The 21,157-nt window shown below is 41.6% G+C and overlaps 1 protein-coding gene across 1 annotated transcript in view; it reads left to right on the forward strand.

Annotated features, from left to right (window-relative positions):
* Positions 1-705: 705 nt before the first annotated feature.
* The window catches only part of PCLO (piccolo presynaptic cytomatrix protein), a 394,902-nt gene continuing 374,450 nt past the window's right edge, over positions 706-21,157 (forward strand). Inside the window, exons 1-2 of the mRNA XM_061582318.1 lie at positions 706-1,053; positions 15,847-17,053. Of these exons, the coding sequence (XP_061438302.1) occupies positions 785-1,053; positions 15,847-17,053 (1,476 nt within the window). The 5' untranslated portion in view covers positions 706-784. The remainder of the gene's footprint in view (positions 1,054-15,846; positions 17,054-21,157) is intronic.

Raw genomic sequence — 21,157 nt, forward strand, 5'->3', positions numbered from 1 at the left:
AAAGAGCACCCCAAGAACGAGGCCATGGGCAACAGAGGGTGCCCTGAATTCACTACAAAACCAGATGGGCAAGAGACAACATGGAATGGCAGATGCGCTTGGGAATGATGGGTGTCACATGTGTGGAATCCCAGCAGAAAGCCTTGAGCAGTTGTATCCTGTCTCTTTATGCCCATTCCCTTCCCTTTTGGCCTCTGTGTTGAAACATACTGGCATGTCCTGTGGCTAACAGCTATTCCCCCCCCCCTTGAGCCGTTGTAGTAATTCCACTGACATGCAATTAAATGTTGTTCTGTGTGTGTGTGTGTGTGTGAAATGCTCTTTGTGACTCGCTGTCCGTCCATAGTTCATGATCCCAGAATTAATCATTAAACACTGCACCAAGTGTGTGGGTGAGAGACTCTCGCCTCAGTGGGAGTGTGTGGTACGGTTCCTTTAAATGCTGGAGAGGGGGTGGAGGATGTTGCTCTGTGTGTGTGTGTGTGTGTGTGTAAGGGGGAGGAGAGGAGACTGCCGGTCTTGAGCATGCGCTCTGTGGGCAGAGATGGGGGGGGAAGCTCTCGGGTCCCTTTTCTCATCTGTACCTTGAGCAGCGGCGGGGGACCTCCCAGCTTCGGAGCCATGAAGGCAGCGGCAGCTGCTGTCGTTGAGGAGGACTAACCCCACCGCCCGCGCCCCCAGGAAAACCGGGGAGGGTGGAGCTGCAGGCTTTCCCTTTCCCGATCCGTTCCTTCCTCCAGTCGAAGGAGAGCTTGCTCGCCTGCAGGAAGCTGTCCTTCCAGCCATGGGCAACGAAGCCAGCCTGGAGGGAGGCGAAGGCTTGGCCGGGCTCCCCGAAGGTGTGGCGGGGGGCGCACCTGGCGCCACGCAAGGCGGGTTGCCACAGGGGCCCCCTTTGCAGGGCGCGATCCCTGCCGCGGTGGAGGCGGATCTGAGCCAGCTCAGCGAGGAGGAGAGGAAGCAGATCGCCGCCGTCATGTCAAGGGCGCAACGGGGGCTGCCCAAGGGGGACCTCGCCGGCCCCACCAGCGCGGAGCCGCTTCCTTCGCAAAGGCACGCACCGAGTAACCGAAACGCCGGTTGGGGTGCTGGGTGGGGAGGAACCGGGAGGTTGGCGGAACCACCTGGGCGTGCTGCTGCACATCGTGGCGGTCTGTGGCATACCATTTGGGGCAGAATGGGTGGGGGTGTGTGCACAAGGATCGTCTTTCCACATTTCTCTCTCCTTTCCCTGCCATGGTTGCTAAATCATAGTAAATACGATATTTCTCCTTAATGGGCTGCTCCCCGTCCCCCATATTTTAACCTCTTCTTCACGCTCTCTGTAGCGGATCTGCTTAGTTTCAGTTTCTAGGGAAGAGGAAAGCTGTGTGCATGCTGTTAACCCCACCTTAAATGTTCTGCAGCTTCCACTCGGGTTACTAAAGCTAAAATGGAAGCCCGCAAAGCTTTATCCGTATCGAATGCTTTCGTAGCATCTGCTGCTCTCGAAAGATTGAGTCTCAAGTTAAAAGACCTTGGATCTCTCAAGCTTGACGGCTCGCTGTATCATTCGGCTCCATTTGATGCCGTGTTGTCGCCTTCACCATTCATTGTTCATCGAATATATATTAGAGCAAGCTAGGGAAATTAGATTTATTGGCAAGTGCCAGCCTGTCTGTGATGTGTGGTGAGGTTACTGCCGACATCGATATCCATATGATTGTTTTCTCCCCGCCTCCACCTTTTTTGTCCTCCTCCTATGCTGCCAGAGAATCACTCTAACGTGGAGTAGTTACTGCTACCTCGTCTGGTGATTATGAGGAACGTAATTTCAGTTCCCCTTGTCCATGGTGCTGAAATTACTCGCCTCTTTTGAGCCTAATCTACAGAGGCTGCCTTGGGGATTTCGAATTCCTTTTCACTGCGGTGCTTGCCCAGGTCCAGTGGTGCAAAATGTATCTTATTTCTTCCTGTTCAAATCATATGGCTTTGTGCGGGTTTTTTGGTGTTTTTTTTTAAAGGACTTACCTCACATTCTTCTTATTCTACACATTTTTACCAGTTATGTTCAGATCTCATCCTATATAACTACCAAATACATTTATATAATGCAATGTTTGTACAAATAAATGCCACAAACAGAATGATTTAATGCTTTAAATTAATTCAGCATAATAGAATTACATCCAGATTGACATTTGCCCCCTCAGTTCTACTTGAAACTGTTTCTTCTTTTTATATCTGGTTGTTTACTGATTTTAGGCATTCCAAAACTTACAAGAGGATGGGTAGAGCTGCCCCAAATGATACATATGGTCGTTTTTATGTCCCATCAAGTACTCTGTTCATCGCTTTTGGAGATTTTCCTAGTGTGTCAAGCTGTGCCTTAAAAAAAACTAATATTAGACCCTTGTACCTTGTGGTGTGACTATTATGGATGCCTATTGGGCATTGCCTTTGATAAGTTAGATATTCCCCTTTGGTTTCTGAAGTTCTTTTTTCTCCATTTCATTTCCTGACTCTTTTTAAAAACTATATTAAAATGTAGATAAACTGTTTTATTGTGTGTGAATAGATGGGCACATTCTCTCTCTCTCTCACTCACACACACACACATACTGCTTCAAAAGAAAAACAAATGCAAAGTGTACAGTGTAATCTTAAACATGTATAGTCAGTAGTCCCATTGAGCTCAGTGGGATTTGTCCTGTAGATTGTTTGACTGCTGTCTTCCCATAATGAAATTGACTAGATTTCAAGCTACTTGTCTTGTGGTTCAGTCAGTGTTCCACTCTGTTGAGTTATATGAGACTATGGAAAGCAGCTGTAGTTAGGAAAACTGACTGATAACCTCAGTGAGGCTCCTTACATATTTGTACAGTTATCGTGCTACTGATGGTGGGTCAGGATTAGTGCCACAGTAACATTTAGAGGGAATCTCCACTATAGCCACTGCCACATTATTAATATAAAACAATAGATATTTTTTCTGTTATTAGTAACAATGATAAAAATTTCATTTATGAATTGCTTCCTATGAAGCATCTTTAAGCAATTTCACAAAACAATTAAAATATATATAAAACAATTGCATATATAAAAACAGCTAATACAATTAAATATATAAAAACAATTTTAAATCCCATACAAATACCAACTGGGATAAAAATTCAATCCTTCACTACCACTGCTGTCAATAGCATAAAATAATTCCTAAATCATATCTATTGGTGGTACTTATTTTACTGAAATCATTTAAAGCTCTATTTTAATATTTTTAATATTTTAATAGATTGCCTATATATCTAGTATAGCAAAATATACAGGATGTGGTGTTTGGAGGTGGGGAGAGTGTTGGTGTTACAGGAAAGAGTCTTGAACTGAGATTGTTTAAAAGTCCATTCCAGTCAGGCACATTGAATAATAGGGATGTTAATTTAAAATAGTTTGTTATTTTAAATTATACCTTGAATCATTGCCAAACTTCTCATATCTATATCTTTCCACTCCCCTCTTCCCGCTCCCACTCAAGTTCTAAGTGGTGGTATGCAACTTGCCCTCCTAGTTAATAGGAATAGATAATTGCCCTCCTAGTTAATGGGAAGTGCACAATTTGAGAAGAAAATTTATTGTATTTGCTGTACCAATATATAATCCAGTTTCATTTCTAAAATCATAGTGTTTTAAACTGGTCCAGATTCCCGTTAGAGCTTGGTGTTTATATTTGTCATATTCCTGCTATTATTCTTGATCTGAAAAATCAATAGGTCCCAACAAAGTCTATAAAACTATGGATCTGTGGAAGTTATCATAGCACTTTATAGCTGACATCTACTTAATCTCATGAATGTTTTGACTTCATTTTAAACCTGGAAGGAAATACATTTTCAAAACTTTAGCTTTTCACCACCTTTTGGTAGGAAGCTATATCAAAGCCTTCCATTCTATGTGAACTAACAAAAGACACAAGTGGGAAAACCACCATTTCACCTGATTTGTGAATTCATTTATTTTTTTCATATTTTTAGATGATGTCCTTCAGCTAAGTAATTTTCAGAACAATTTGCAATGAAAGATAACACAATACTAAGACCATTGTCTTGACTGACGTTTATAGCCAATTTAAAAAACCATCCAGCAAAAATGAGATCAAAACCACAATGTGTAGTGAGGTTTTACCACAATAAGTATCTGGGTACCTAAAAGATAACAGCATAGGCACCAGACAAGCCACCTTCAAGAGTGAATTCTACAGATGAAAGAACCAAGAAAGCCCTCTCTTCAGTCACCTCCTGCCTCACTTCAGATCGCCTGGAATAAGGCCTCCAAGGGAGATCTTAATGCACCTGCCTGTGTTCCTATAAACATGCTTCCTTCACTGGTCTAATTTAAAAATGACCATAGTAGCTGATATTGTAACATTATTTATATTTAAATCTGGCAAGAACTGGTTTTTTAAATTCCCAGGATAACATACACAAGAAAGGAAGAAAAACATATCTTTACAGCTTCACAAGTAATGTATCTTCTGCCATTTTGTGAAAGATTTTCTTAAAAAATGAGACCTGGTGGGTGGGGTCCTGCTTTCTTCTTTTCACCTTTTATCTATTACCTTCAAGCTAGGGACAAAAATGAGTGACCAAGGGGTGATTTAGTTTGCCTCATACCTATGTGAACTATTTAAAGAAAATTATTCTTAGTCTACTCCACAGACCACCATGGCTAGTGGAGTACTTTCTTGTAGTACCCAAGACAAGACGAAAACGATAGAAGAGTATTGTTGGCAAGCAATTCATGACAGATCTTTTCTGAAACTCATGCTTTTTGCTGTACACCTGGGGTTAAGGAAATGGAATGCTGTTGCTAGGCAGCAGGTAGACACTTCTAGGTTTGCAAATACTCCATGACAGCCATAAATAGTGATCTAGAGCACGCACTGTTCACCTGAGTGCATTTGAGTTTTAGTTTAAAAGCCTTCCAAGGGCCTTTTACATGGTAGCTGTAACATTTTTTTTAATGAAAAACAAGGACGTCTAAATGAATTTAAGAATAGCTGGTTGAAGTTGCAATCCAAAGTATACTTGGTAGGGAGTAAATCCTATTGAACTTGTTGGTACTTACCTCTGTGTAAACATGTTTAGGATTGTGCTACACTGCACTCCAGAATTGTAGCAGCCATGCTAGTCTGGCATAGTAAAAACAGCAAAATTGTTTTATGGCACCTTAAACTTTGACATATGTTTTTGTTAGCAAGACCTCTAAGGCGTTTGGCAATAGGAAATTTATTTATTTATTATTAAATTTAAATCCCACCCTTCCTCCCAAAAGAAAATGTTTTTTTGTTAGCAAGACAATAGAAAAACCTTTAAAAAATCAAAATGTTTATAATTGTATTTAAAGCTTATGAAATGCATGATATCACTCAAAACACCTGCTAGTAAAATACCTGAGGACACACTGCTCATCCATCCTTGCATATTTTCAGTGAAGAATGATAGTTAATATCTTCAGTAACTTGCTTCCATTCACTTGACTGAGACTAGAGTTTCTAGAACTGGTGATATTTCAAGGGGCAAGGAAAGCCTGATGCTCTCAAGCAGCAGTATTCTTAAATTTCACTTCTCAGTTGGTTCATAGGATACCCATTCTGTTGACTTGACTTTTATTTGTGCATTTTAGTGGTACTCTACATGAATGCAGTCCTGTTCATGGATGCATGTTTATAAAGTGATTACTTGCAAGTGTGAAATGGATCATGACACATCAGATGCCACAGGAAGAGGCTTTGTATCGCCTCGAATGCTATTCAGTAGATGCTATTCACACGTTGGTTAGTGAGAGATCAAATGCTGCATATGTTTCTTCTGAAGTGGCTGTTAGTAATCTGCTAATTCATTATCTAGGAAAAGAAAACCTGCTATCTTCCAGTTTAAGACATATCCCACAGCTCTAATGTATGGGGATTGACAGTACTGAAGTACCATACCCATTATCTGCAGTGCAGCTTTATAGGGGAATTCAGTGTATGCTGTTCCAAAGGATTAACAGGGTGTGGTGTGGGCTGATGGCTGCAAAGTATTTTAGAGCTATTAGTGTGGGCATATCCCAGTGGAAGAAAACAATCATAGTATTTCCAGGGACACATGCCATTAATTGTACTGTGAGTTACTATGTGAAGTCTCAGACTGTAAGAAACTGCTTTGTGAAAGAATCCTTGTTTAGATGTCATACCCATACTTCTGGTTAGAGTTTAAAATAACAAGAGTTTCGTCCACTGATATTATGGGTTGATACAAGATGAATGTTGTTTACCATTGTCATTTCTGCTAAAATATTACAATTTTTGTCTACTTAGAAGCAATCACATATATAAAGTTTCTGTGGTATGAAAAGATGGTTTTGCCATCCAAAGGTTCTATTTGAAGGCTGATTTTTTTTTTGTAAAAGTATGTGGTTATAAATGAAACTAGGCTTCTCTGGTGGTTTGGGTAATTTCCCTCCTGTTTCTTCAGTGTTTGACATGACCTAAAGGTGATGATTGAAAGTTTAACAATATGTCAATTGCTAGTCTTGTGTGTAGACCTGATTAGAAAAACTTTTTGACATTTTTATGAAATGCAGTATGTAGTTCTTTGAAGAAATCAGATGAAAAGTCCTGGAAGACTGTTTTTCTAGACTGCTGGAAACTTTATAGACTTCAGTAGGCTATTGATTATATAGCCCTTTTGTAACTGAACAGACCATCTTTGCATATGGCAGCTAGTTCTCTGAGCCCACAGATAACTAATAATTGCATCTTCAGTGATGGATTATGTTGTGAGATGGGCTGCAAGGAAGGAGGACCTGATTTTGGAATCTGAGCAGACGTTTCCAGGTGCAAGCAAGGATATAATCTTTGCACAGGAGTTTTCTTGAATATTTACAGAACAAGGCAGACCATTTCCACCCCTCACCCTTCCTTTGGGATGCATTATAACTCTACATTTTGAAGTAAATTTCTCTTTTAGTGGAATTTGTTGACATGTTTATTATTATTTTTATTAAAATATTTTAAAATTGCCTTTCCACGTGCATGGTCCATAACATTCCATAACAAGAACACATTAAAGATAGACTGCATCCCCTTAAAAATGTGCAATCACAATGAATCCATAGCACAGCAACTAATAAAAGCATCTACCTCCAGTCCTGACATTTATTCAAAACTTTTCCCACACACTCCAATGACAATGCAACCCAAACCTCCAGATGACTTCTCCCAATGGTCATAGATGTTGAAAAGCATAGGGAATAAGAGGCCCTCCAAGGGGTAGTGGTCACAGGATGGAACAAAAGCATCCCAGCATAACCTCCTGCTCCCTTTCCTCTAGAAGGGACCAGAGCCACCATGACACTATGCCTCCCAATCTTATCTCAGAGATATGATACGATGGTCAATACTATTTAAATCTACTGAGAAGTCCAGGAGAATTAAACATGTAGTTCTCTCCTTGTCCGTTCTGTGGTTTAAGTCCTCTACCTGGGCAACCAAGATGATTTCCATCCCAGATCCTGGACAAAAACCAGAGTGGAATGGATCTAAATAATTGGTGTGTTCCAAGAATATCTATAGCTGGCAAAACACCACTCTTTCTAAGACTTAAGTATAGTAAATCCAAAACAGGGCAATACTTTTCTAAAGCTGATAGATCAATATTCTGCTTCTTCAACATTGATTTCACTACCACCTCCCTTCTTGCCCCAAATATAATTCTGCTAGTTGTAAAGATAAATATTGAAGAGTAGTTCAATATCTTTGTCAAGATTATTATTTCTAGAATAAAAACTGTGTTGCTGGGTCATGCCAAGGTCTACCTAATCAAGCAGTGTGATTCTTCCAACAGTCTATAACTTTCATGGTCTCCTTGTGAGCAGCCAGAAGGATCTGGCTGACTGCTCACAAGGGGGGCATGAAAGTGATGATATTCTCTTGCGGTTTAATCTTATCATCTGAAATTCTTTATATGCAGGTTGCTTTTAGCTATCATGGCCAGGGCTGTGGAGTCAGTACGTCAAACCTTCGACTCCAACTCCTCTATTTTTCTACTGTCCGACTCCGACTCTGACTCCACCCAAAATTGCTTCCAACTCCACAGCCCTGGAAAGGGCTGTAAATGTCTTTTTAAATTGGAAGCTCTCATAGGAACATTTTTATCGCTGCCTGAATGTGCGCTGATCTTGGCATCACAGCATTTGTCTTCATCTGGGTCCTGTGCCATACACTGACACACAAAATGTTTTCCATCTTGAGTTACGGTGAAATGCTCCACTACAGCTGACTTCATGGGAAGCTTCTTTGACATTTTAAATTTATATTTTAAAAAATGTGTCAATCAAAATTTATTTTGAAGCCGGAGTCGAAGTTGGTACATTTCTACCGACTCCGACTCCACCCAAAATTGCTTCTGACTCCACGACTCTGACTCCACAGCCCTGATCATGGCTAATAGCTATTACCTGGGCTCTGTTGTAGGAATGTGCTTGCTTTGTGTGTGTGTGTTTCAACAAACCAAATAAAGTAATGGCCATCAGAACATCTTGTGGCTGGTAATTTGGGTGGTCCAATCAATGTTTGTGCTTATCTGGCCAATTCCCATCCAATGCATCAGTGTTAATTGGAATCTCTGTTTAGTGTTTGAGTTTGCTAAGTGAGACATAATGCATAATGAGTTATGAAGACCACAGATTCAAGACTGTAAGTGGAACACATCAATCCATTTATTGGTGTACAATGTTTCATTTAAGGCATATTGTTATCTTCATATAGAAGATAATGTTATGAAATGTGAAGAAAATAAAGGAATGCAATACAACGTCATACAGCAATATAGTGCCTTTAGAGAAAAATATATGTAAACATTAAAGATTGCATGAGAATAGCATTATAATTGCATTGACAAAAGGCATCAATCAATATCCAATCCTAATTGAATTTTTTGGCCTAATTTCCTCCAGCCCATCTAATTCTGAAATAGAATTTCTAAGTTCTCTAGCATATCCTAATTTCTAAGTTTCCAAGTATAGTTAGCATTTTGGAATAAAGTTCATAGCTACTCAGCCAGCTGTGGACCAGGATCCTATGGATGGGAGCTTGTGAAAGAGTTAGATAGGCAGCAAGCAACAAGGAAAGGAGAAAGATGGATAGGCAGCAGTATGTGAGCATGAGAGAGAGCATTAACACCTATCATAATGATGAGGAACTGGACCAGGAAGATGGAATTTTACATCAATTTCCTGACTTACATAGGTAAACCTACATAAGACATATGGAATAACTGTGACCCTTCTTTTTCCAGCTTTTCTTTACTCACTTTGACACATTCCAGCACATTCAAATTTCTTCTAAACATTTCAACAAAGTTTATAATTCCACAATTGTGACATGGTTGCTCTTCTCTTTAGGATCTTAATATGCTGCTGTTACTACGTTGTCTTTAATTTTTTCAAAGACTTCAAGTTTTCACATGACTGCCATTGAGAATCAGCAAAAAGTTCCAAGCACTTTTGAGTTGAACTTGCTGTCCATTTTGCTGCATCATGGCTTTACTAGTGTTCACTGAAGTTTGCTGCAGTGGTTGGTTCTACAGGCCTAGCAGGGTGCAGTGGTAATTAAATCCCACAAGCTAATGATGCACTGTGTGGAGAAAGTACTTAATTTGGTGGTTCTGAGTTCTGGTATTAGAAGAGAGGGAGAAAAAAATCCATTGTTGTTGTTATACTGCCTGTATGCCAAAATGACTTCTAAGAGGTTTACAACATAAAACCAATTATAAAATAGGTTGTTGTTGTTGTTGTTGTGTGCCTTCAAGTTGATTACGACTTATGGCGACCCTATGAATCAGTGACCTTCAAGAGCATCTGTCATGAACCACCCAGTTCAGATCTTGGCTAGTGAAGGCTAGTAGGACTGGTACCACCGGCTGGGCTAAGGAAGTGATAAATGCCTCCTTGAGTGAGGGAGTAGTCCCTAGTAGCCTCAAGGAGGCAGTAGTAAGACCTCTTTTAAAGAAACCTTCCTTAGACCCAGATGACCTGAACAACTATAGACCAGTGGCGAATGTCCCCTTTTTGGGCAAGGTTCTAGAGCGGGTGGTTGCCGGTCAGCTCCAGGCGCTCTTGGATGAGACCGATTATCTGGATCCGTTTCAATCCGGTTTTAGGCCTGGTTTTGGCACTGAAACAGCCTTGGTCGCCCTGTACGATGACCTTTGTCGGGAGAGGGACAGAGGGAGTGTGACTCTGTTGATTCTCCTTGATCTCTCAGCGGCATTTGATACCATCGACCATGGTATCCTTCTGGGGAGACTCGCGGAGTTGGGAGTTGGAGGCACTGCTTGGCAGTGGTTCCGCTCCTACTTGGCGGATCGTCACCAGAAGGTAGTACTTGGGGAACATTGCTCGACACCTTGGACTCTCCATTGTGGAGTCCCTCAGGGGTCGGTTTTGTCCCCCATGCTTTTTAACATCTACATGCAGCCTCTGGGTGCCGTCATCAGGAGTTTTGGAGTGCGTTGCCACCAGTACGCTGATGACACACAGCTCTATTTCTCCTTTTCATCCTCTACAGGTGAGTCTGTGGATGTGCTGAACCACTGCCTGACCGCGATAATGGACTGGATGAGAGCTAATAAACTGAGACTCAATCCAGACAAGACCGAGACACTGTTGGTGAATGCCTTCCCTGTTCAGATGGTGGATGTTTACCCTGTTCTAGATGGGGTTACACTCCCCTTGAAGGAACAGGTTCATAGTCTGGGGGTGCTTTTCGATCCTTCCTTGTCTCTTGAGGCGCAAGTGGCCTCGGTGGCAAGGAATGCGTTCTACCACCTTCGGTTGGTAGCCCAGCTACGCCCCTATCTTGACAGGGATGACCTCGCCTCAGTTGTTCATGCTCTGGTAACTTCTAGGTTGGATTACTGTAATGCGCTCTACGTTGGGCTGCCCCTGAAGACAGTTCGGAAACTTCAGCTAGTGCAAAATGCAGCAGCCAGACTGCTGACAAGGACCAGCCGGTCAGCACATATAACACCTGTTCTGGCCCATTTGCACTGGCTACCCATCTGTTTCCGAGCCAGATTCAAGGTGCTGGTCATGACCTATAAAGCCTTACATGGCATGGGACCGCAGTATCTTGTGGAACCCCTCTCCCACTATGAACCTACCCGGTCACTTCGCTCAGCAGCTAAGGCCCTCCTCCGGGTACCAACAGGTCAGGAAGCCCGGAGGACAGTTACACGATCTAGGGCCTTTTCTGTAGTGGCCCCTAAATTGTGGAATAGCCTCCCCAAAGAAATACGCCTGGTGCCTACGCTGCTATCTTTTCGGCGCCAGGTTAAGACCTGGCTATGCTCCCAGGCATTTTAATGTGTTTACTTTTATATTTCTGTGGTTTCTGTTTGTGTTTATTATTGTTCGGCTGTTTTTATTATGATATTTGTATTTTAATCTTTTTGTACACCGCCCAGAGAGCTATTCGCTATGGGCGGTTTAAAAATGGAACAAATAAATAAATAAATAAATCTTGTAAGTTCAGGTCTGTGGCTTCCTTTATGGAATCAATCCATCGCTTGTTTGGCCATAAAATAAGATACATAATTTAAATATCCAATTGCGATTAAATCAGAACAGTAAGATATCCTTAATGAAAACAGGACTGTGGAGTCGGAGTCATGGAGTCGGAGTCGGAAGCAATTTTGGGTGGAGTCGGAGTCGGTAGAAGTGTACCAACTCTGACTCCGGCTACAAAATAAATTTTGACTGACAATTTTTTTAAAATATAAATTCAAAATGTCAAAGAAGCTTCCCATGAAGTCAGCTGTAGTTGAGCATTTCACCATAACTCAAGATGGAAAACATTTTGTGTGTCAGTGTATGACACAGGACCCAGATGAAGACAAGTGCTGTGATGCCAAGATCAGCGCATATTCAGGCAGCGATAAAAATGCTCCTACGAGAGCTTCCAATTTAAAAAGACATTTACAGCCCTTTCCAGGGCTGTGGAATTGGAAGCAATTTTGGGTGGAGTCGGAGTCGGACAGTAGAAAAATAGATGAGTCGGAGTCGAAGGTTTGGCGTACCGACTCCACAGCCCTGAATGAAAACATTAGGGCTGTGCACAGTCCTCCCTATCCATCTCATGGCTCAATCTGTGGGCTCTGAGGAGGGCCAATCTGCCCTGTCCTGAAGATGGGACCACCCACTCCATCCCAGATCCATACCCAAAGTTATTTGGGTGCAGGGCTAAGGGTTTTTAAAATTAAAAATATGGTCGGGAGAGGGAATGTCTCCTTCTCTCCCCCATCCCGACTGAGAGCAGATGGATGCAACCACCGCAGGGTGGAATCATTTTGCTTTCTAGCTGGAAAGCAGGACAATTCCATCCTGTTGCCAGTTGCAGCTGCTTTGTAAGCACCTTCTCTGTATGTGAATGGGCAGCAGTTGGCAGCATGCAGATTGATAGCTGGGGGATGCTTGACTCCATATTCTGGCCTTCGATTGCTGCTGTGCAATGCCAGGTCTGTTGCCCAAAAACATCTCTCATCCATGATCCAATATTGGATGAGGGCGCGGACCTGGCATGTATTACGGAAACCTGGCTGGATGAAGCCACTGCTCCTATCCTTGCTGCCATGTGTCCAGCTGGGTTCTTGTATGCACAGCAGCTGAGGGTCGGTAGTCGGGGAGGGGGAGTGGCATTTATTTACCAAAGGTCCCTGGTTTTCACCAGGCCTCCTCTCCGTGAGACCAAGGTTGTTGACTGCATGTACTGGAGGTTGGGTCCAAAGGGCAGTCTAGGGATTCTGCTCTTGTACCGTCAACCCCGCTGCACGACAGACTCCCTGGCTGAGGTACTGGAGGTGGTCTCTGATGTGTGTGCGAAGTCCCCAAACTTGTTGGTATTGGGAGACTTTAATGTACATTCGGAGGATTTTTATGCTGACTCTATTGCGTCCGCAGAGTGCTGTCCCAGGAGGCTGTTCCAAGTGGTCCGGAGCCTGGTTGGTCCAGTTGCCCCAGAACTCATGGAACATGCTAAGGCCTCCTGTGATGAGTTTGCAAAGCACTTTATGAGAAAATCAATCGTATTAAGAATGCTATTCCGTGCGCTGTGGACACAGTGAGCGAGCCAGAGGCGGCCAGTGGTGCTCCGGTGGTGTGGGATCAGTTCCAGCTTCTTCCCTCTGATGAAGTGGACAAGGTGCTTTCAGCCTTAAAGCCAACCACTTGCTTACTCGATCCTTGCCCGTTGTGGCTCATTATGAGCTGCAAGGACAGACTGGGCGAGGGGATCAAGATGGTGGTAAATACATCCCTGGAAGAGGGAGTAATGCCATCAGCTCTCAAGGAGGCAGTAATAAAACCAATTCTAAAGAAGCCCTCCTTGGATCCCCAAGATCTGAACAACTTTCACCCAGTCTCAAAACTGCCATTCCTGGGCAAGGCGGTTGAGCGGGTGGTGGTGAAGCAGTTGCAAGTGCATTCGGAGGAAGCAGATTATCTGGATCCATTTCAATCAGGCTTCAGGCCTGGACATGGGACTGAAACGGCCTTGGTCGTCAGGAAAAACTTCAGGAAAAACTTCGTAACTGTTAGAGCGGTACGACAGTGGAACCAATTCCAGAGGTGGTGGGCTCTCTGATACTGGAGGCCTACAAGGGACAGCTGGACAGCCACCTGTTGATATGCTTTAATTTGGATTCCTGCATTGAGCAGGGGGCTGGACTCAATAGCCTTATAGGCCCCTTCCAACTCTACTATTCTATGATTCTATGAACTTGGAAGGCCTCCAGGAATAATCAACCATCACATGGAACATGCCACCTGAAAATATTAACCAATTAAAATAACATACTTGGCATTTGGAGAATTACTCTTACTAATTACTCTTAGTATAGAACTCTGGTAGTTCCTTTATGATGAAACTCTTAATGTAAAATTATTGCAGAGTCACTTTATTTTTATTGTTCTCAGAGCGGGGAATTTTTAATAGGTTAAGCGTAATGAGTGCCATTTTTAAAATTAATGTGCAGTAGGGAATAATGTCTCTGGACATGTGGGCTGTATTTTAACTGTAGTTGCTGGAAGGCTCAAAAACATAACTTGCAGCAAGTGGAGATGCTGAAGAGCATTGTGCCCTCTGGAGAGAGAGAAAGACATACATTGCATTTTAACCTTTCAGCAATGACAGAGTGATACTGTATTGAACTGAGTAGAATTTCCCACTGGCATTCTTCCAAGGAGGTAGCAACATACAGAACTCTGTATTCTGCTATACCTAAAGGCCTTTAGATGGGTTCAATATATAATGTTTTTTTTCTTGTTCATTTTATTAAACTTTCCTTAATACATATTATTACAATTTGGAGCTGGCGCTATAGATTATGGCTTTTGGGTGCTTTCCCTGGTTCATAGCTGAGTTTCAAATACACGTATGAATATCATGGGCCTGCACAAATTATGACCCACCAAGCCATTTGCAGTCCACAAACTGAACAGTTATTGACACTGCAAAAATACGAGGGTTGCCCGTCACTGGACAGACCACAACACTTGGTTGGTAGGATTTATTTGACTTGTGGAGGATGGTGGAGTTACAAGTTGATTAGACCTGGTATAGTACCCAAATAGTTACACTGCTGGTTCTTCAAAATGGGTGTATTGTTTAACTTTTCTCAAAAAGAATATGTTTTGATTTTTATCCTTGCACTGCCCAAGGTAACCTGTGTAGAGGTAGTGGGGTGGGGGAAGAGAAACTTGGTTCTTTTCACATAACTTTTTTTGGGAGAGAGCTATGTTCTCATCTTAGATAGCTTATTCTTCCTGTGTTTTATTTGTCACCACGTATAACATATTTAAATGGCATACCTAAAACAGCTTCCTAACCCCCACTTTTAAAGTTATCTCCCGCTAATATTATAGCAAATGTCAGAAATTTGGTGAATGTTCCCACTTTACTGCTAGTAAGGTTTTTAAGAGACTTGGTGGGAAATGCCAGAAATCTTTGTGCAATGTACCTACTTTTTCACATTTAAACTTGTAGTTTGGAAATTTTCTTTTACCTGTAAATGATGGGAAATGAAGTGGACATTTGTTGAAGGCATTCAGTTGCTGTTGGGATTTTAATATTAAATGCCAGAATTTTCTAAGATTTCCTTACGTGGGGCTGCCTTTGAAGACGGTTCGGAAACTGCAGCTTGTGCAAAATGCAGCGGCCAGATTGGTAACAGGGACCAGACAGTTCGAACATATAAAACCGATTCTGGCCCGCTTGCATTGGCTGCCTGTATGTTTCCGAGCTCAATTCAAGGTGCTGTTTTTGACCTATAAAGCCTTACACGGCTTGGGACCACAATACCTGATGGAACGCCTCTCCTGATACGAACCCACCCATACACTACGTTCAAGATCAAAGGCCCTCCTCCAGGTGCCTACTCCAAGGAAAGCTCAGAGGATGGCAACAAGGGAGAGGGCCTTCTCAGTGGTGGCCCCCAAATTATGGAATGATCTCCCTGACGAGGTGCACCTGGCGCCAACACTGTTATATTTTCGGCACCAGGTCAAGACTTTCCTCTTCTCCCAGGCATTTTAGCATGTGTTTTATATTGTTTTAAATTTTTAAATTGTTTTTTAAAAGATGTATTTTAAATTGTATTTGTTTTTGGTTGTTATAAACCGCCCAGAGAGCTTCGGCATACAAGTATAATAAATAAATAAATAGGTCTTTAAACATGTAAGAATTTACCACATTTTAATGCTGACTGAAAGATATATATGTGTGCCATGTTCGTATGAATAACATTTATTTATGTCATATCTTTTTTGCAGACATGCTCAGCTTGATAGCAGCCACCATCCAAGACAACCAGGTAAGCCTCCAGGTCCTGGGCCACCCACTCTTAGCAAAAGCAGAACAGCAGATACATTGAAAACAGAGCTGCGGCCGCCTGGAAAGAGCCTGTCCTCCACGAGTTTGAGACAGTCTAAATCAAAGACTGATTTTAAAGAAGATCAGAAGCCAAGTATGATGCCCAGCTTCCTCTCGGATGCCAATCCATTTGGCGCAGTCACGTCAGTTGTAAACAAATTCAATCCTTTTGATTTGATATCTGACTCAGATACAGCCCAGGAAGATGCCTCAAAGAAGCCGAAGACTATTCAAAAGGAGCAGGATAAGCCTGAGCAACAAAAGGGACCCACTAAGCAAACAGCACAACAATCTCCAAAGCCCACAGGTCCACAACATGGGGCTGCCAAACCAGCTCCGCAGAAAACAGGACCTTCCAAACCGGCGCAGCAGCAACCACCACCACCACAGCAACCTGGGGTACCTAAGCAGGCTCAGAAACCAGGGCCTAGTCAACCAACAGGTCCACAGACAGAAGAAGCAGAACAACAACCAGGGCCACCAAAAACTCAGTCACAACAACCAGAGTCTACAAAACCTGTTCAGCAGCAGAGCTCTGCAAAACCTTCACCACAACAGCCAGGAACAGCTACAGCATCCTCACAGCGACATGATGATGCTAAAACATCTTCTCCAGCACCTTCTCTTGCAAAACGAACTGCCCAGCCAGGGACACCACCCAGTAAGCAGCCATCCCAGCAGTTAGGAGGGCCTGCAAAGGCTGTCCCCCAGCCAGGAGGGCCCACAAAGCAACCATCACAACAGCCAGGAGGGCCTGTAAAGCCAGCTCCCCAACCAGCAGGCCCTGCAAAGCAACCATTGCAGCACCCTGCAGGGTCTGCAAAGCCATCGGTTCAACATGGTGGGCCTGCAAAGCAACCACTGCAGCAGGCAGGACCTACAAAATCTACTGATCAACAGTCTGGACTTGAAAACCCATCCCAACAACGACATGCACCTTCATCTCAGCCTGGCGGATCAGTTCCAAAGAAAACATTTTGCCCACTTTGCACGACCACCGAGTTGCTGCTGCACACTCCTGAAAAGGCCAATTACAATACATGTACTCAGTGTCAAACTATAGTCTGCAGTCTCTGTGGCTTCAATCCTAATCCGCACATAACAGAGGTAAGTAAATATTTAAACCATAAAGTATGGCTGTAGAATTAAAAACAAACGAAAATAATAATAATTTTATTTTGAATGAGTTGAGTTTACTAGTGTATGACATGTATGTGTTTTGTTGTCGTGTTCATTTACGTCAGTGTATTTCTTGGGTCCCTTGGAATCTTACCAGGGGTTCCTCAATGAGAACACCGATAATGACAAATAAACAGCCTAAAAATAGGACACCAGCCGTTATGGTTCATTCCCACTAATACAATGGACCAGAGCTTGGAAAAGTTACTTTTTTGAACTACAACTCCCATCAGCCCAATCCAGTGGCCATGCTGGCTGGGGCTAATGGGAGTTGTAGTTCAAAAAAGTAACTTTTCCAAGCTCTGCAATGGACAATGCACTCTTAGGTTAGGTGAAGTGACAGTTTGGCTTGACATGCTGGACTAGTATCCATGTGAACTGAGACTGCTTCACTGCTATGCCTCAGAATTCTTTGCGGGGTTGTACAGCAGATGTTCAAGAGTTCCTCTGCAGGCAAATCCTTGTGAAACGGCTTCCCTGAGAGATGAGAGAGAAATTTAGTTCAATTTGCATTTAAAGATGAACTTACCTAATTTACACTTTCTGAAATAATACGAGAATCAAAACACAGCCATCCTTTGAAATTCACATCTCTGAATTTTGCAATGCAGTTCTCCAGCTAAATCATGGGTTCTCAACAAGGGGGGAATTCCCCCCCGGGGGGAATTTTAGGGTTCCGGGGGGGGGAATTGGGACCACTATTCAGCAAAGTGTGATGTCCTGTAGATTATGTACAATCTGTAAAATTGTAGTTTGTTTTTAAATTAATCTGCGACATTCAATAAAGTTTATTGAATGTCACAGATTAAAATCGATTCTTGAACATGCAGCATTATTTTCATTTGCAAAATTAAATTATTATTTAAAGACCAGAAAGTGCTCCAAGAAATTCTGTTATAATATAAACTAAGAATTTTTTCTGTCAAGAGAAACACCACCGTCACTCGCGAAACGTCAACTCGCTATGAGAGACTATCTTGGGAAGGGGGGAATTATATTCTGAACAATGGTGAAAGGGGGGAAGGGAGCAAAAAAGGTTGAGAACCACTAAGTCATGTACAAAATCTCATACAGTGTGGTAAAGTACGCATACAAATGCATATATTACTGAAAATAACATGCAAAATGCAACTTCTTAAGTAGAGATCTTTCCTGCTCCTCATCTGTATTGGAATTGTTTTTAAGATGTTTTAAGTGTGTATTATCGCTTGCTGTTCGCCACCCTGGGCTCCTTTGGGAACTGAATACATTCATCAGCATTTTAGTGTGAATTTCTCCTAATATACATTTCTATTCTGTGCCATGGTGAAAGCTATCTCAGTAAGTTTGAGCGTTTGCTTCTTTAAAATTCTGGGTATTTGGTTAAAAGTAATTGTCCTGCTTGGTGTTTTGGTACATGCACAGAGAAGATGAGAAAAACTGGGTCTCCAGATTTTGAAATAACATTAGGGCTGAACTTAAAGTTTTCAGAGGAGAACTTTTTGGCAGAAATTTGGTGGTTAAGGGCTTTGTATGAGGCTTCCCCTGAATCGCCCTCCCCAGGCTACCTTTTCAATGTCACTTGTTTTGCAGCAGCGATGGTGCTGCTCCTGGTGGTGCTCTTCCTGGTGTTTTTGTTTTTATTTTTACCCAGATATCCCTTCATCAGTATGCTACATCTTCATGTAGCATCAAGGCAAGGGGACACCTAAAGAAAGAAACATTCTCCACCTGCCACTAGAAGGACCACCACTGGTATATGTTGGCAAGCTCTGTTTCCCTCTCCACTCCCCATCCAATCATAGGACTTCACCGACTAAGAAAGTGATGGTGAATCTGGGGGGCATTTTGTAAGTTCCCTAAATAGGATATAATTGATTGCCTAAATTATATTAATACACCTTGACTCCCCCCACCCTGAACATTATCTTACAACTAGGATGGTACAGAATATATTGCTTGGTTAATAGATAACATACTATTGGCTTATGTCTTGTGTCTACACCAGGTTAGTCATTAGCCATTAACAACACAAAATATGAAACAAATTGTATTTTATTTCAAAATTTGGGTATCTGCTTGTTTCTCTGTGTATATGTACAGGAATGATGATCAATGTAATTTATTGTAGGGCAAATGCCAAGACGCGTCCAGAACGGAGGAGTGTAATTACTAGGGACATAATCGTTTTTTCCTTATGGGATGGGATGTAGATTTGTTTGGCCAGTGGATGATATAGGCAGTATACAGAATGAAGCAGGACTTAGCGCTGTGCTGACTTGCACATTCCTTGTGGATATTACCAAGCATGTAATACTAAATGTATTACATTATCTAAAGTGCCACATATATAATGTGTAATATATTTGTTTATAGTTGTAAACCATTTTAGGAGACAATATTGCCTAAAAATCAGTCTTAAGGGCTTATTTAAATAACAATAGAAGATCTACATTTCACCCATGCATATGTCATTCTTTACAGAGGAAAGCAGTTTTTAACAGGTTTTCATGCTGGGTCATAAATTCATTTTTAAGATATAATAAGTGTAGGTATCACTCTAAGATGTTTGTACTAAGTACAGCATTTTAAATTAGGCTATTTTTGAAAACAGAATTTTTACTACAGTTGAAATGTTAAAAATGAATCAGGAATTTATTTTTAAATAATCTTGTTGTTTTCAAAGAAATTACCCTTCCAATGTACCGTTGTATCTGGAGTTGCCCTCTTATGTATCATATGGTTACAACTAGGGATGTAGGAGGAATTCCTTCAGCCTGCTTTTTGTAGGAGACCAACCTAATCCAATAATTTTGAACTTCCTTAGTTTTGAACTTCCTTATGGATTGGAACAAAACTCCTAGTTGATTGCACACTTCTCCAGATTTTGCTGGGCAATTTTTGTGTGTAAAGAGTGTGCACAAAATAGTATTGTATGTAAAAGATGCATATTTTATACATGAATGCATTGAAAAGTCCATATTTTGTGTGAAAAGTAAATATAAAATGTGTACAATTTAAATGTGGGCTTTTTGTGCCTTCTTTTAAAAAATCCACACAAAACAGATGAAAAGGGCCTTTGCTTGAGCACAAGTGAGCCTGAAATGGGGCAGAGTTTAGGATGCCCAGTCCATCCTTAGTTGCAACAAATAAAGAAACTGCATTTGCAAACTCTGCACATTTCTAAATAACACTTCATTTCTAGTTTTATTTAGAAGGCACTTAGAAAATGAAAATGAAACAGTGGCTATATAAATCATTGTGTTAAATAGTCTTTCATTTTGTGAGAAATATGTTGACTATCAGGATATTCCATTTTGGAGTTTGGATGAAAAAATACCATCTTCCTATCTCTAGGCAGGAGTATCATTTCACAAGGGAATACATCACATTCAAACCAGAACTAACACTGCAATTTCAAGTTTGCTTGATTACATACATATGTAAGAGGTCATCTGAATTTCATATTAATCCATGCATAAATATAGCCAGTGCATATATGTGCTGTCAAGTAGATGAAATAGTTTCATATAGAGGCCCTCATTTCTCCATAGAATTGATCACAAAGCTACTTCATGCAGAACATTTTTTCTTACCCCCAGATTGGTGTTTAGCTGATGTTTCCTTAAAAATCATGATTCCTCTGGCATGGGAGAAACTTGCACAAGTGGCTCCCTGTGTGTTTATGATGGCTCTAGGCATTGTTCCTGGACAATTTGGCAAGCATGTCCACCTTTGTTTTTGTACTGGACCAGCAGGACAGAGAGCCCTCTGGGATGAAGAATAAATTTATTTATAGGAACATATACAGATGGCTTGTTCATAAAAATATCCCAGTGGCGAAAGGAATACATAACAATTACATTAAAACAATGCAAAACAATATGTAAAATTCCTTCATTATGCCACTGTCAGACACAGAGAAGACTAATAAAAGTAATTCAGTTGACAAAAGCCTGATTAAATAGAATAATCTTCAGTACACATCTAAAACAGGAAATAGATTGTCTAACTGTTAATGGAGCAGAGTTCCCCAATGCACATGCAATCATA

The sequence above is a fragment of the Rhineura floridana genome, chromosome 8 (genome assembly GCF_030035675.1).
Source record: "Rhineura floridana isolate rRhiFlo1 chromosome 8, rRhiFlo1.hap2, whole genome shotgun sequence".
NCBI classification, from domain to species: Eukaryota; Metazoa; Chordata; class Lepidosauria; order Squamata; family Rhineuridae; genus Rhineura; species Rhineura floridana.